The following is an 11,554-nucleotide window of genomic DNA, read 5'->3' on the forward strand; positions in this document are numbered from 1 at the left end:
GGCTTCTGCATAAATAATAAGTCCCAGTGTTTGCTGAAACATATTTTGGAATGGTTTTTAGCCAGGAGTTCAATTTAGGAGAAATAGTCTGAGTCTCAGTTTTTTTAAGAACTCTTTTTTTAAGAAGCCTTTGTCTTACTCATGCTGTTCTTGTGAAAATGATAAGTCTGTTGTTGCTACTTATTGCTCTGTGAAAGAAGAGGCATGTTGAAGCAGTGAGGATTTTTCTCATTAGGGCTGACAGTTCAGGCTGTGAAATGTCCTTAGAACATAGAACATTACAGCACAGTACAGGCCCTTCAGCCCTTGATGTTGTGCCGACCAGTGGAACCAATCTAATGACCCTCTGACCTAAACTATTCCAATGTTATCCATATGCTTATTCAATGACCATTTGAATACCCTTAAAGTTGGCGAGTCCACAACTGCTGCAGGCAGGGCATTCCACGCCCTTACTACCCTCTGAGTAAAGAATCTACCTCTGACATCCGTCCTATATTTATCACCCCTCAATTTAAAGCTATGTCCCCTCATGTTAGCCGCCATCATCCGAGGAAAAAGGCTCTCACTATCCATCCCATCTAATCCTCTGATCGCCTTGTATGTCTCAATTAGGTCACCTCTTAACCTTCTTCTCTCTAACAAAAACAACCTCAAGTCCCTCAGCCTTTCCTCATAAGACCATCCCACCATACCAGGCAACATCCTGGTAAACCTCCAATGCATCCACATCCTCCTTATAATGCGGCGACCAGAACTGTACACAAAACTCCAAGTGCGGCCACACCAGAGTTTTGTACAGCTGCAACATGATCTCACGGCTCCGAAATTCAATCCCTCTACCAATAAAAGCTAACACACCATACGCCGCCTTAATCTTATCAACCTGGGTGCCACCTTTCAGGGATCTATGCTCATGTACACTGAGATCTCTCTGCTCATCGACACTACCAAGAGTCCTTCCATTTGTCCAATACACTCTAATCCTGTTACTCTTTCCAAAGTGAATCACCTCACACTTTTCTGCATTAAACTCCATTTGCCACCTCTCAGCCCAGCTCTGCAGCTTATCTATGTGCCTCTGCAAACTGTAACATCCATCCTCACTGTCTACAACTCCTCCGACTTTAGTGTCATCCGCAAATTTACTAACCCATCCTTCTACACCCTCATCTAGCTCATTTATAAAAATGACAAACGGCAGTGGCCCCAAAACAGATCCCTGTGGTACACTACTAGTAACTAGTTACTACACCACAAGTAACTAGTAACTTGGTGACATGCATTTCTGTGACCACTTCCCCATTTAAAAGGTGCTGTGATGAATATTTGAGAAAGTGCAATCTTATGTGACTCCAAATGTTCTGTACGCTTTAAAAGGAAGTCTAAAGCAATTTGTCTTTTACCCTCATGAAAATAACTGGCTGGGAGATATAATCCTGGCTGTTCTGTAACCATGATGTGGAGATGCTGGCATTGGACTGGGGTAAGCTCAGGAAGAAGTCTCTCAACATCAGGTTAAAGTCCAACAGGTTTATTTGATAGCACAAGCCACTATCTTTCAGAGCACTGCCCCTTTGTCAGGTGAGTGGGAGTTCTGTTCACAAACAGGGCATATAAAGACACAAACTCAATTTACAAAATGTTGGAATGCGAGTCTTTACAAGTAATCAAGTCGTAAAGGTACAGACAATGTGAGTGGAGAGAGGGTTAAGCACAGGTTAAAGAGATGTATATTGTCTCCAGCCAGGACGGTTAGTGAGATTTTGCAAGCCCAAGCAAGTGGTGTGGATTACAGATAGTGTGACATGAACCTAAGATCCCGGTTGAGGCCATCTGCATGTTTGCGGAACTTGGCTGTCAGTCTCTGCTCAGCAACTTTGCCTTGTCCTGTGTCATGAAGGCCACCTTACCCGAAGATCAGAGGCTGACCAACAGGAAGGGAACACTCCTGCCTGGCTCGACATTCACCAGGCAAGAGTGTTCCCTTCCTGCTGGGGAACACTTCAGCAGTCACAGGCATTCTGCTTCTGATCTTCAGGTAAGCATTCTCCAAGGCGGCCTTCACAACACAACAACAAAACGTCACTGAGCAGAGACCGATAGCCAAGTTCTGCACACATGAGGACGGCCTCAACTGGGATCTTGGGTTCATGTCACACTATCTGTAACCCCCATGACTTGCCTGAGCTTGTGAAATCTCACTGACTGTCTTGGCTGGAGACAATACACACCTCTTTAACCTGTGCTTAACCCTCTCTCCCTCACATTGTCTGTACCTTTGAGACTTGATTACTTGTAAAGACTTGCATTCCAACATTTTGTAAATCGAGTTTGTGTCTTTATATGCCCTGTTTGTGAACAGAACTCCCACTCACCTGACGAAGGGGCAGTGCTCCAAAAGATAGTGGCTTGTGCTACCAATTTAACAGTGTTGAGACTTTTTACTGTTCTGTAACCAGCCACTAGATGTCACAGGAGAGCAAAATTAGTTTTGATCAGAACTGTCTGTTCCTGAGATACAGGAGTTCATATGCTGTACACTTTAGTTTGGACACCACTGTTCTAAACCACCATACCAACAATTCAGTTTGTGCAGCTTGGGAGTGTATATCATAAGATTTAATAACTCGCCCCATATACAATTACTCAACTGTACTGTTCCCATATGCTTTTGATTCGAATCCTTATCATTGAACTTCAGGAGTCACGGATAAAGTACATCCCAATAATTTGCATATGAAGTTTCATTGATTGCTCCTAGTGAGCTGATGTGGATTTATCAAAGAACAGCTCTTTACAAACTGAAACAGGATAATCAGCGAGTGTGGAACACAAGTGCAGGTCTCCCTGAGCTTCTGGGGTTTTCAGGCTGTGTTCTGGGCACTTGTCAATGCTGCTTATATTTAATAAGTTCAGATTTGTACAAGGTGTGGAAGATGGAAGGCTGGCCAAGGCTGCATTGAAATAGTTCCATCAGGAGGTAAAAGAAAAGTGATGAGAGTAAATGCTGGGAGGACAGGCTGTTACTTTGGTAACACCATAAGCTAATATGGTGATAGTTGTGAGGATTGCACATTAAGCATCCCAGTGCAGTGATATCATGAATCCAACTTTCCTGATCACAGATTAATAATCCAGACATGAGGGTGCAGATCCTAAAGGATTTTGTGAAGCAGAATTTCCCAGCTACTCCCCTCCTTGACTACGCACTGGAAGTGGAGAAAATCACTACCTCCAAGGTATGGAATTATATTGGTGCATTGAAACCTGATTAGCAAGTAACCAGTTTTCCACAGTGATCGATTCTATCGGGGATTTAATGACAAATATTAAAGCAGCTCTAAAAATTTAAAAATGAATCTTGCAAACGCTTATCAAGCCCTTCAGTGTTTAGAAAGAAGGAAACACATCCTCTTTCTGAACCCACCTGAAACAATCTCTCCCCTTTTTAGTTTGGTGTGTTTTTTATTTCAGATTTTTAAATAGTTTAAAATTCTAAACTATTCCTTGTGGCTTTGTGCTATATATATGAGCACACTGTGGAAACTGCTTCATTTCCAGATGAAAATTTGATTGGGCATGTATTCAGTGAAATAGCATGAATCCAATAGTTTGTGTGCCGGATAACGCAGCAGTGTTAGGGAGTGGATTTTAATTCTCTCCATTTGAAAATTTTTACATAACTAGAAGCTGCAGAAAAGGGTGGCAGGATGAGCATACAAACTTTAGTGGTTTATTTTGCAAGTTAAGAATCCTGGAGAAGAAATGACCATTTCAAAATTTATTGCGGTTATTGAAACCTTTTCCCTTGTTTATTCCTTACAGATGTACGAATATTGATTGAGAATTGAACGGTTAAATGTTTTTTATGTTTCAGAAACCAAACCTTATCCTGAATGTTGATGGTTTTATTGGTGTTGCCATGGTTGACTTACTAAGAAACTGTGGTGCTTTTACAAGGTAGATATTTTCTTTCAATTTGAAATGTGGGGCTACCTGAGACTTGTGTTTCCATTGCAGTTTCACGACTACAGGATGTCTAACGTGCTTTTTAGCCAATGAAGTATAGTTACTATTGTAACATAGGAAATGTAGCTGCCAATTTACATTCTGCCATGTTGGACAAGGGATGAATATGAGTCAAAACACATGGGGAGTGACCTTCTGTTCTTTGAAATAATGTCATAGGATACTTTATAGCCATTTGAGGGCAGATACCTGATCTGTAACACTGCACCTCCAACACTGCAGCACTCCCTCAAGCCAACACAACTGTTTCTGCAGGCTGTGTCAAGGAACCTGCAAGAGAGATTATATTCATTTTAGTAGGACAAATTTGAATGCAGATTGCAGGGTCAATGGCAGGGTTCTGAGGAACAGAGGATCTTGGGGTTCATATCCACAGATCTCTGAAGGTTGCCACTCAAGTGGATAGAGCCATGAAGACAGGGGGTTTGAGTTTAAGAGCCGTGGGGTTATTGCTGCAACTGTACAGGACCTTGGTGAGACCACATTCGGAATTGTGTGTGCAGCTCTGGTCACCTCGCTATAAGAAGGATGTGGAAGCGTTGGAGAGAATGCAGAGGAGATTTACCAGAATGCTGCCTGATTTGAAAGGTAGGTCGTATGAGAAAAGGTTGAGAGAGCTTGGGCTTTTTCTCTTCAGAGTGGAGGCGGATGAGAGGCAACTTAATAGAAGTTTACAAGATGATGAGGGGGATAGATAGAGTGGACATGCAGAGACTATTTCCTCGGGTGGATGTAGCTGTTACTAGGAGGCATAACTATAAGGTTCATGGTGGGAGATATAGGAGGGATGTCTGGGGTAGGTTCTTTACTCAGTGGTTGGGGTGTGGAATGGACTGCCTGCTGTGATAGTGGAGTTGGACACTTTAGGAACTTTCAAGTGTTATTGGATAGGCACATGGAGCACACTAGAATGATAAGGAGTGGGATGGTTTTGGACAAAGCTCGGCACAACATCGAGGGTCGATATCACTGCATTGGGATGCTTAAATGATCTGTTTCTATGTTCTATATGTGCCAGATAGCTTAGCAATTATTACTGTACAAAGAGCTGGAACTTCAGATGAAGCTTTTTCATGCTTCAGGGTATTCCAAAGTGCTCTACGTGGTGAATTTAGTTTGTGCCATTTCCGTTGCTAAATGTTGTGATATGAATGTCGGATTTCCACGTAAATACTGAGGACATCAAAATGCTTCAAAGCAAGTTTCAATTTATTTATTTGTTTTGTGGGCAGATGGTGCAATTTATGCATTGCAAGGTTCAATGAACTATCTTTTTTTGATGGTGGTGATTTTGGTTGAACAATCAGATTTCTGATTTTCTTGATATGTGACATGAGATTTTAGTGCATGTGGCAGGATCCTTACAGTCTGAAACTGACAGCTTTGACAGGGCAGCACTGCACTGTCAGTGTTAGTTATGTGCTGAACTCTTGAAGTGTATCTTCTGACTCTGTCAATTGAGTTGCCACTGACACACTATTAAATCTTGAGAATGGAGGGGGGAATATTTTTCTTCATACTTTTTCTCTTGCATGTGCATACTTGCACACCCTACTTTCCAAGTGGAAATATCTAGCAGGTTCTGGTGTCTGGATAGAGATTAACTTGACGTTCATCCTTTCACTCCCAAAAAAAGTAATAAAATGACTTTGTGTGCAGAGAAGAAGCTGATGAGTACATAGAGATTGGCGCTCTGAATGGAATCTTTGTTCTGGGACGAAGTATGGGCTTTATTGGTAAGTTAATTATAGTGATGTTTTCTTTTAAATGATCAGGATAAAAATAGCTAGAATGACACCTCTCTCTCGCCTCCCCCAGGGCAGCCTTGTTCTATCAGGAAGTACTTCTTCCACATAACACTATTCTCCCCTGAATCTGGCTAAGTTAGGGGTTCTATTCGTAGACACGCAGGGTAGAATAGGTGTAGGGTGATGCGGCGGCGTGGGCTTGTTGGGCCGAAGGGCCTGTTTCCCGTGCTGGGTTGTTCTTTGTTCTTTATAAAGGATAGTGAAATAGAGTCATCGAGGTTAACAGCATGGAAACAGACCCTTTGGCCTAACTTGTCCATGCCACCCAGTTTTTACCATTAAGCTAGCCCCATTTGGCCCACGTCCCTCTATATCCATCATATCCATGTAACTGTCTTAATGCTTTTTAAAAAACAAAATTGTACCCATCTCTACTCCTACCTCTGGCAGCTTGTTCCAGACACACACCACCCACCGTGTGAAAAATTGCCCCTCTGGACCCTTTTGTATCTCTCCCCTCTCACCTTAAACCTATGCCCTGTAGTTTTAGACTCCCCTACCTTTGGGAAAAGGTGTTGACTAACTACCTCCTCTATACCCCTCATTATTTTATAGATCTCAGTATGATCATTCCAAAGCCTCCTACATGCAGAGGAAAAAAGTCCCAGTCTATCCAGCCTCTCCTTTATAATTCATACCATCAAGTCCCAGTAGCATTCTAGTAAATCTTTTCTGAACTCTTCCCAGTTTAATATTCTTTCTGTATAATAGGATGACCACAACTGTACTCCAAATGTGGCCTTACTAATGTCTTGTACAGCTTCATTAAGATGTCCCAAATCTGGAACTTTATTTCCAAAAGATTGTATGTTCTAGTTCAATTGAAGTTTTTAAAATTGAACTAGATAGATTTTTGTTAGTTAAGAGTAATAGAGTATATGGAATCAGGATAAGTAGACAGTTTATCTGTATTTTAATTATATTTACCTCCTTTACTTCCATGCTCCTCAACAGCCCTGCCAAATAAAAATTGACTGGTCTCATTGCTACATTTAAGTGTGCAAAAAAGATTTACTAGGATGCTACTGGGACTTGATGGATTGAGTTATAAGGAGAGGCAGAATAAACTGGAACTTTTCTCTGGAGCGTAGAAGGCTGAGAGGTGATCTTACAGAGATCTTTAAAATAATGAGGTGCATAGATCAGCTAGTCAAATGTCTTTTCCCAAAGATAGGGAAGTCTAAAACTAAAGGGCATAGGTTTAAGGTGAGAGGGGAAAGATGCAAAAGTATCCAGAGGGGCAATTTTTTCACACAGGGTGGTGTGTCTGGAACAAGTTGCCAGAGGTAGTAGTAGAGGGGGGTCCAATTTTGTCTAGTTACATGGGTACGATGGGTATAGAAGAATATGGGCCAAATGCAGGCAATTGGGACTAGCTTTGGGGTTTTTAAAACAAAAAGGTGACATGAACAAGAAGGGCCTGTTTCCATTGCTGTAAACCTCTATGACTCTAATTGACTCAATTCCATTTGAACTTCCTACGCACAAAGGCATGCAAGACAGGTTTGTGACCTGTCCTCGTAATTTAACTTTCCCAGCCCATGGTAGTACCCCCTCCACGTGGCCAATGTCTCCTGCCTGAGGTGTGCCCGCAGCAGAACAGTTACTCCCAACCAGTCTAAGATTTTAGTCTTAAGATGAAGCATAGTTGTATTAAAATCCCCTTGTGTTCAAGACCAGCACTCCAACCTTCAATTTTTTTGACAAAGGTTTGTCTGGGCTCAAAGTCAGCTCTCTTCTCTCCTTACAGATGCAGCCAGACCTGAGATTTTCCAGCATTTTCTCTTTGGTTTCAACTTCCAGTATCTGCAGTAATTTTCTTTTTTCCTTTTCAATTACTTTGTAGCTGTGAACCAACTCCTGATGCTGTGTCCGTGAACCTCTAAATCCCTTGCAGATTCAAATCTGTTTTCTGTTGAGAAACTATTCTGATTTATCACCCTTGTCCAATATCATTGCCCTGCGCTTTGCCACATTTAACACCATCTGCCATACAAACTCACGTAATCTGTTCTTGTCCCTTTGCAAATTTCAGCCTCCAACTAACTGTTGTCACTAGAACTGAAGTGACTTGGGGATTGGTTTGTATTGCAGGTGGGTGGCAGAACTCCCAACAGCTGTGTATGCACACTTGCTTCAGAATTGCACTTCACACCAGTAGAACACGTGGCTGTGTGCAGGGAGACTCGACTCGCCTGCTGCCCCAGGAAACTCATGTTGGCAGCAGCAACTTGTCTTTCTGTTGCCAATTCTGTTCTAGGGAAGGTGTACCCAAAGCTGGAATGTGAAACTTGTCACCATGTGGAACGATAGAAGCAAGTATGATAGATACATTTAGGAGGAAGCTAGATAAATGAATAGGGGAGAAGGGAATAGAAGAATTATTAATTGGGTGAGATGAGGTACAGTAGGAAGAAGATAATGTGGACCATAAACATTAGGCAAGATCTCTAAGGCTGAATGACTTCCCAGGTTTTAAAATCAATACAATTTGTGGCCCCACATCTCAAGATGGGTGCTTGCATTAGTGTTTTTGTATTATCGTTCTGTCTCTGAAGGGGTGCAGATGGTGTTCTAACTGCTCTATACCAAATTCCTCCCTGAAAATCCCTATTATTGGAAAAGTTGAAAACTAGTTGAAATTTCAAAGCTTTCATTTGCATTACTTCCTGTGATGTACTTAATTTTCCAGGACACTATCTGGATCAGAAGCGTTTGAAGCAAGGACTATACCGTCACCCGTGGGATGACATCTCATATGTCTTACCAGAACACATGACCATGTGAACATTTGGGTTCGCTAAGGGGGTCTCGGTGCAGAAACATCTCCCTGATCCCAATATTGCCCACCCCAAAAGGTGTTTACATTGCTTTTCTTCTGTGCACTGAAATTCTTGGTAGATGAGGGAGGAGAAGAGAGGAACAGGAAGGGGGATGGGTATCTGTGCTTCATGAAGTGATGCAGCTCTTTTTAATTATAAAAAACCAAATACCTGCTGCTGTCGAGTCCATTAGGAAGTAGGTGGGACCTGGTGTCAGGCTGGGTGTGGGTGCATGTGTGCACATCACGCAGTATTTGGAAATCTAGTATAGGATACAAAGTAAGCAAAGAATCGGTGTTGTCAGGAGTCTTTTATCTGCACTGCCATTGCAGAATACAGCAGAACCCAAAGTAGAATTGTCCTTTCATTTTAAATTAATTTCAGGAAAAGAATCCCAAAGGGTTTCTTGTTACATTGCTAATGCAGCATTTCCATTCAGTGGGACTGAAGCTCATTCTCAGTTCGTGGGATTTTTTTAAACAAAGTCAGTAAACTGGGAATTCGGACTGGGGTTTGTAGAATTCTTATCCATCTGAAGGAACCAGAGAGAAAGAGAGACAAACTGTGACTAAAGCCATAGACAGCTTACAAACTGTATTTATCCACCTGGAGAAGCATTAGCAACTCAATTCATTTGCACTTTTTTTTGCTCTGCTGATGCGTCCTGTCTGATTCTACTGACCCGGAGTTTCAGAAGGCTGTTCTGGATGCTGCTGCATCAGACAGTTTTTAGTCATAAATCTACAGACTGAGATGTATTGGTAGCAGCCTGATGTTTACAAAGTAATGGGATTTAAACTTCTTCATCTAGAAATTTCTGTTGATATTAGCCAACAAGTACACACATCTGTGTATGATCTTCCTTTGTTCACTGTTTTGTTGCTTATGTTGCCTTTTTATATGCATATTAACACCTCCGGTTGAATTAGTGGACAGTGGAATGTCATGCAGGTGTTTGTTTGGTGGCGGTGCCAGCAGTGTTTCTCAGGCTTATATGTAGCTCAAGTGGCCACCAAAGGCAACATGTTTGACGTTCATTGGAGCAATGCAATCAATCCGACTGAAGTGATTACTTTCTCTTGCTGGGATCTGCTGTACAGCTTCAATGGCATTTCATCTGACCACATTGCTGTCTGTGAATCCAATGTAGTAACTGTGCTGATGTACGCTTATTTAAGGGACCATTTGTACTAAACCGTTGTCTGCTCTGTGGTTTCAGAGTTATAATTTTAAAATTAGGAGATTGGGAATGAGATTTAATTTGTGTTAAGGGATGGAAGGGACAAAAAGGTCCTTAATCATTAGAAATTCAGTCTGTCTTCAAAAGGAAAACCTTTACTGTAACCACATGCAATGTCTTGCTGTGTTTTCTGCAATCTGAAGATACCCAGGCCTGAACCTATAACCACAAAGTCTATCTGGTATCTTAGTATAAATTAAAGTATGTAATTTATTGGGTTTAATGTTGTCTGTGTGATTTATTTGAAATTGCCTATTTGCAGACACCGTCTCCTGCAGTACATACTTTCTTCCCATTGATTTGTCTCCCGCCTCTTTGAGATAGACCTACTTTTCTAAATCAGTGTAAACACTTTTAACAGAATCGAGGTTGTTCTGGGAGAGTTGATCATTTTTTCCATCAAAACTGCTCAGAAACTTTGAGAGCCTCAAATTTGGCTCAGTTCATTTCTGCAGAGCAGCATTAAATAGCCTCTGGCTATTTAAGTACCTGTCTAATTTGTTGGTACCCACAGGTTGAAAGGTCATCCACTGAATCGCCCAATCAATTATTTTCACATGATATGTTCTTCAAACTTCACTGACTAATTGTCTGAGAGATAATGATTTATCCTGAGGCTGAGCTTGTTTCAGAGAGGAGTTGTAACTAGTGGCAGTTATGGTTCCAAGCAAATCAGGTGTTGAAATAAATAACTGGACTTCTCTCTCAGGCTGTCCAATCTCATCTGGTGGGGGATGGAGTGGTAATCATGGCAAGGACTGATTCCTTGTTCTGTTTGTGTCTGAGTGGGATGTGTGATGCTTTAACATGTTGTCATGGCACTGTCTATAAAATAGTTCTACATATAAATCCATACTAAGATGTTCTGTCTGACATGCCCACATATGCTTACATTGGCTATTTTTGTCATGTCCAAGTAATTTTTAAAAAAATGAAACTGGGGTTGTTAACGTAGAACATTACAGTGCAGTACAGGTCCTTCGACCCTCGATGTTGCACCGACCAGTGGAACCAATCTAATGACCCTCTAACCTAAACTATTCCAATGTTAACCATATGCCTATCCACTGACCATTTGAACGCCCTTAAAGTTGGCGAGTCCACAACTGCAGCAGGCAGGGCATTCCACGCCCTTACTACCCTCTGAGTAAAGAACCTACCTCTGACATCCGTCCTATAATTACCACCCCTTAATTTAAAGCTATGTCCCCTCGTGTTAGCCATCACCATCTGAGGAAAAAGGCTCTCACTATCTACCCTATCTAACCCTCTGATCATCTTGTATGCCTCAATTAGGTCACCTCTTAACCTTCTCTCTAACGAAAATAACCTCCAGTCCCTCAGCCTTTCCTCATAAGACCATCCCACCATACCAGGCAACATCCTGGTAAACCTCTGCACCCTTTCCAATGCCTCCACGTTCTTCTTATAATGCGGTGACCAGAACTGTACACAATACTCCAAGTGCGGCTGCACCAGAGTTTTGTACAGTTGCAACATGGCCTCACGGCTCCAAAATTCAATCCCTCTACCAATAAAAGCTAACACACCGTACACCTTAAACATAGAACATAGAACATTACAGCGCAGAACAGGCCCTTCGGCCCACGATGTTGCGCCGACCAGTTACAAAAACAATGACCCACTAGCCT

General features: G+C 41.9%; 1 protein-coding gene across 2 annotated transcripts in view; it reads left to right on the forward strand.

Moving 5' to 3' along the window:
• Positions 1-10,120, forward strand: part of aclya (ATP citrate lyase a) — a 93,882-nt gene extending 83,762 nt beyond the window's left edge. For both annotated transcript variants that reach the window (XM_080213753.1, XM_080213754.1), the window contains 4 exons: positions 3,129-3,242; positions 3,881-3,963; positions 5,692-5,768; positions 8,533-10,120. In XM_080213753.1, coding sequence (XP_080069879.1) covers positions 3,129-3,242; positions 3,881-3,963; positions 5,692-5,768; positions 8,533-8,627 — 369 coding nt within the window. In that variant the 3' untranslated portion in view covers positions 8,628-10,120. The remainder of the gene's footprint in view (positions 1-3,128; positions 3,243-3,880; positions 3,964-5,691; positions 5,769-8,532) is intronic.
• The last annotated feature ends 1,434 nt before the right edge of the window (positions 10,121-11,554 follow it).

The sequence above is a fragment of the Carcharhinus amblyrhynchos genome, chromosome 27 (assembly GCF_965287045.1).
Source record: "Carcharhinus amblyrhynchos chromosome 27, sCarAmb.v2.hapA, whole genome shotgun sequence".
Classification (NCBI taxonomy): Eukaryota; Metazoa; Chordata; class Chondrichthyes; order Carcharhiniformes; family Carcharhinidae; genus Carcharhinus; species Carcharhinus amblyrhynchos.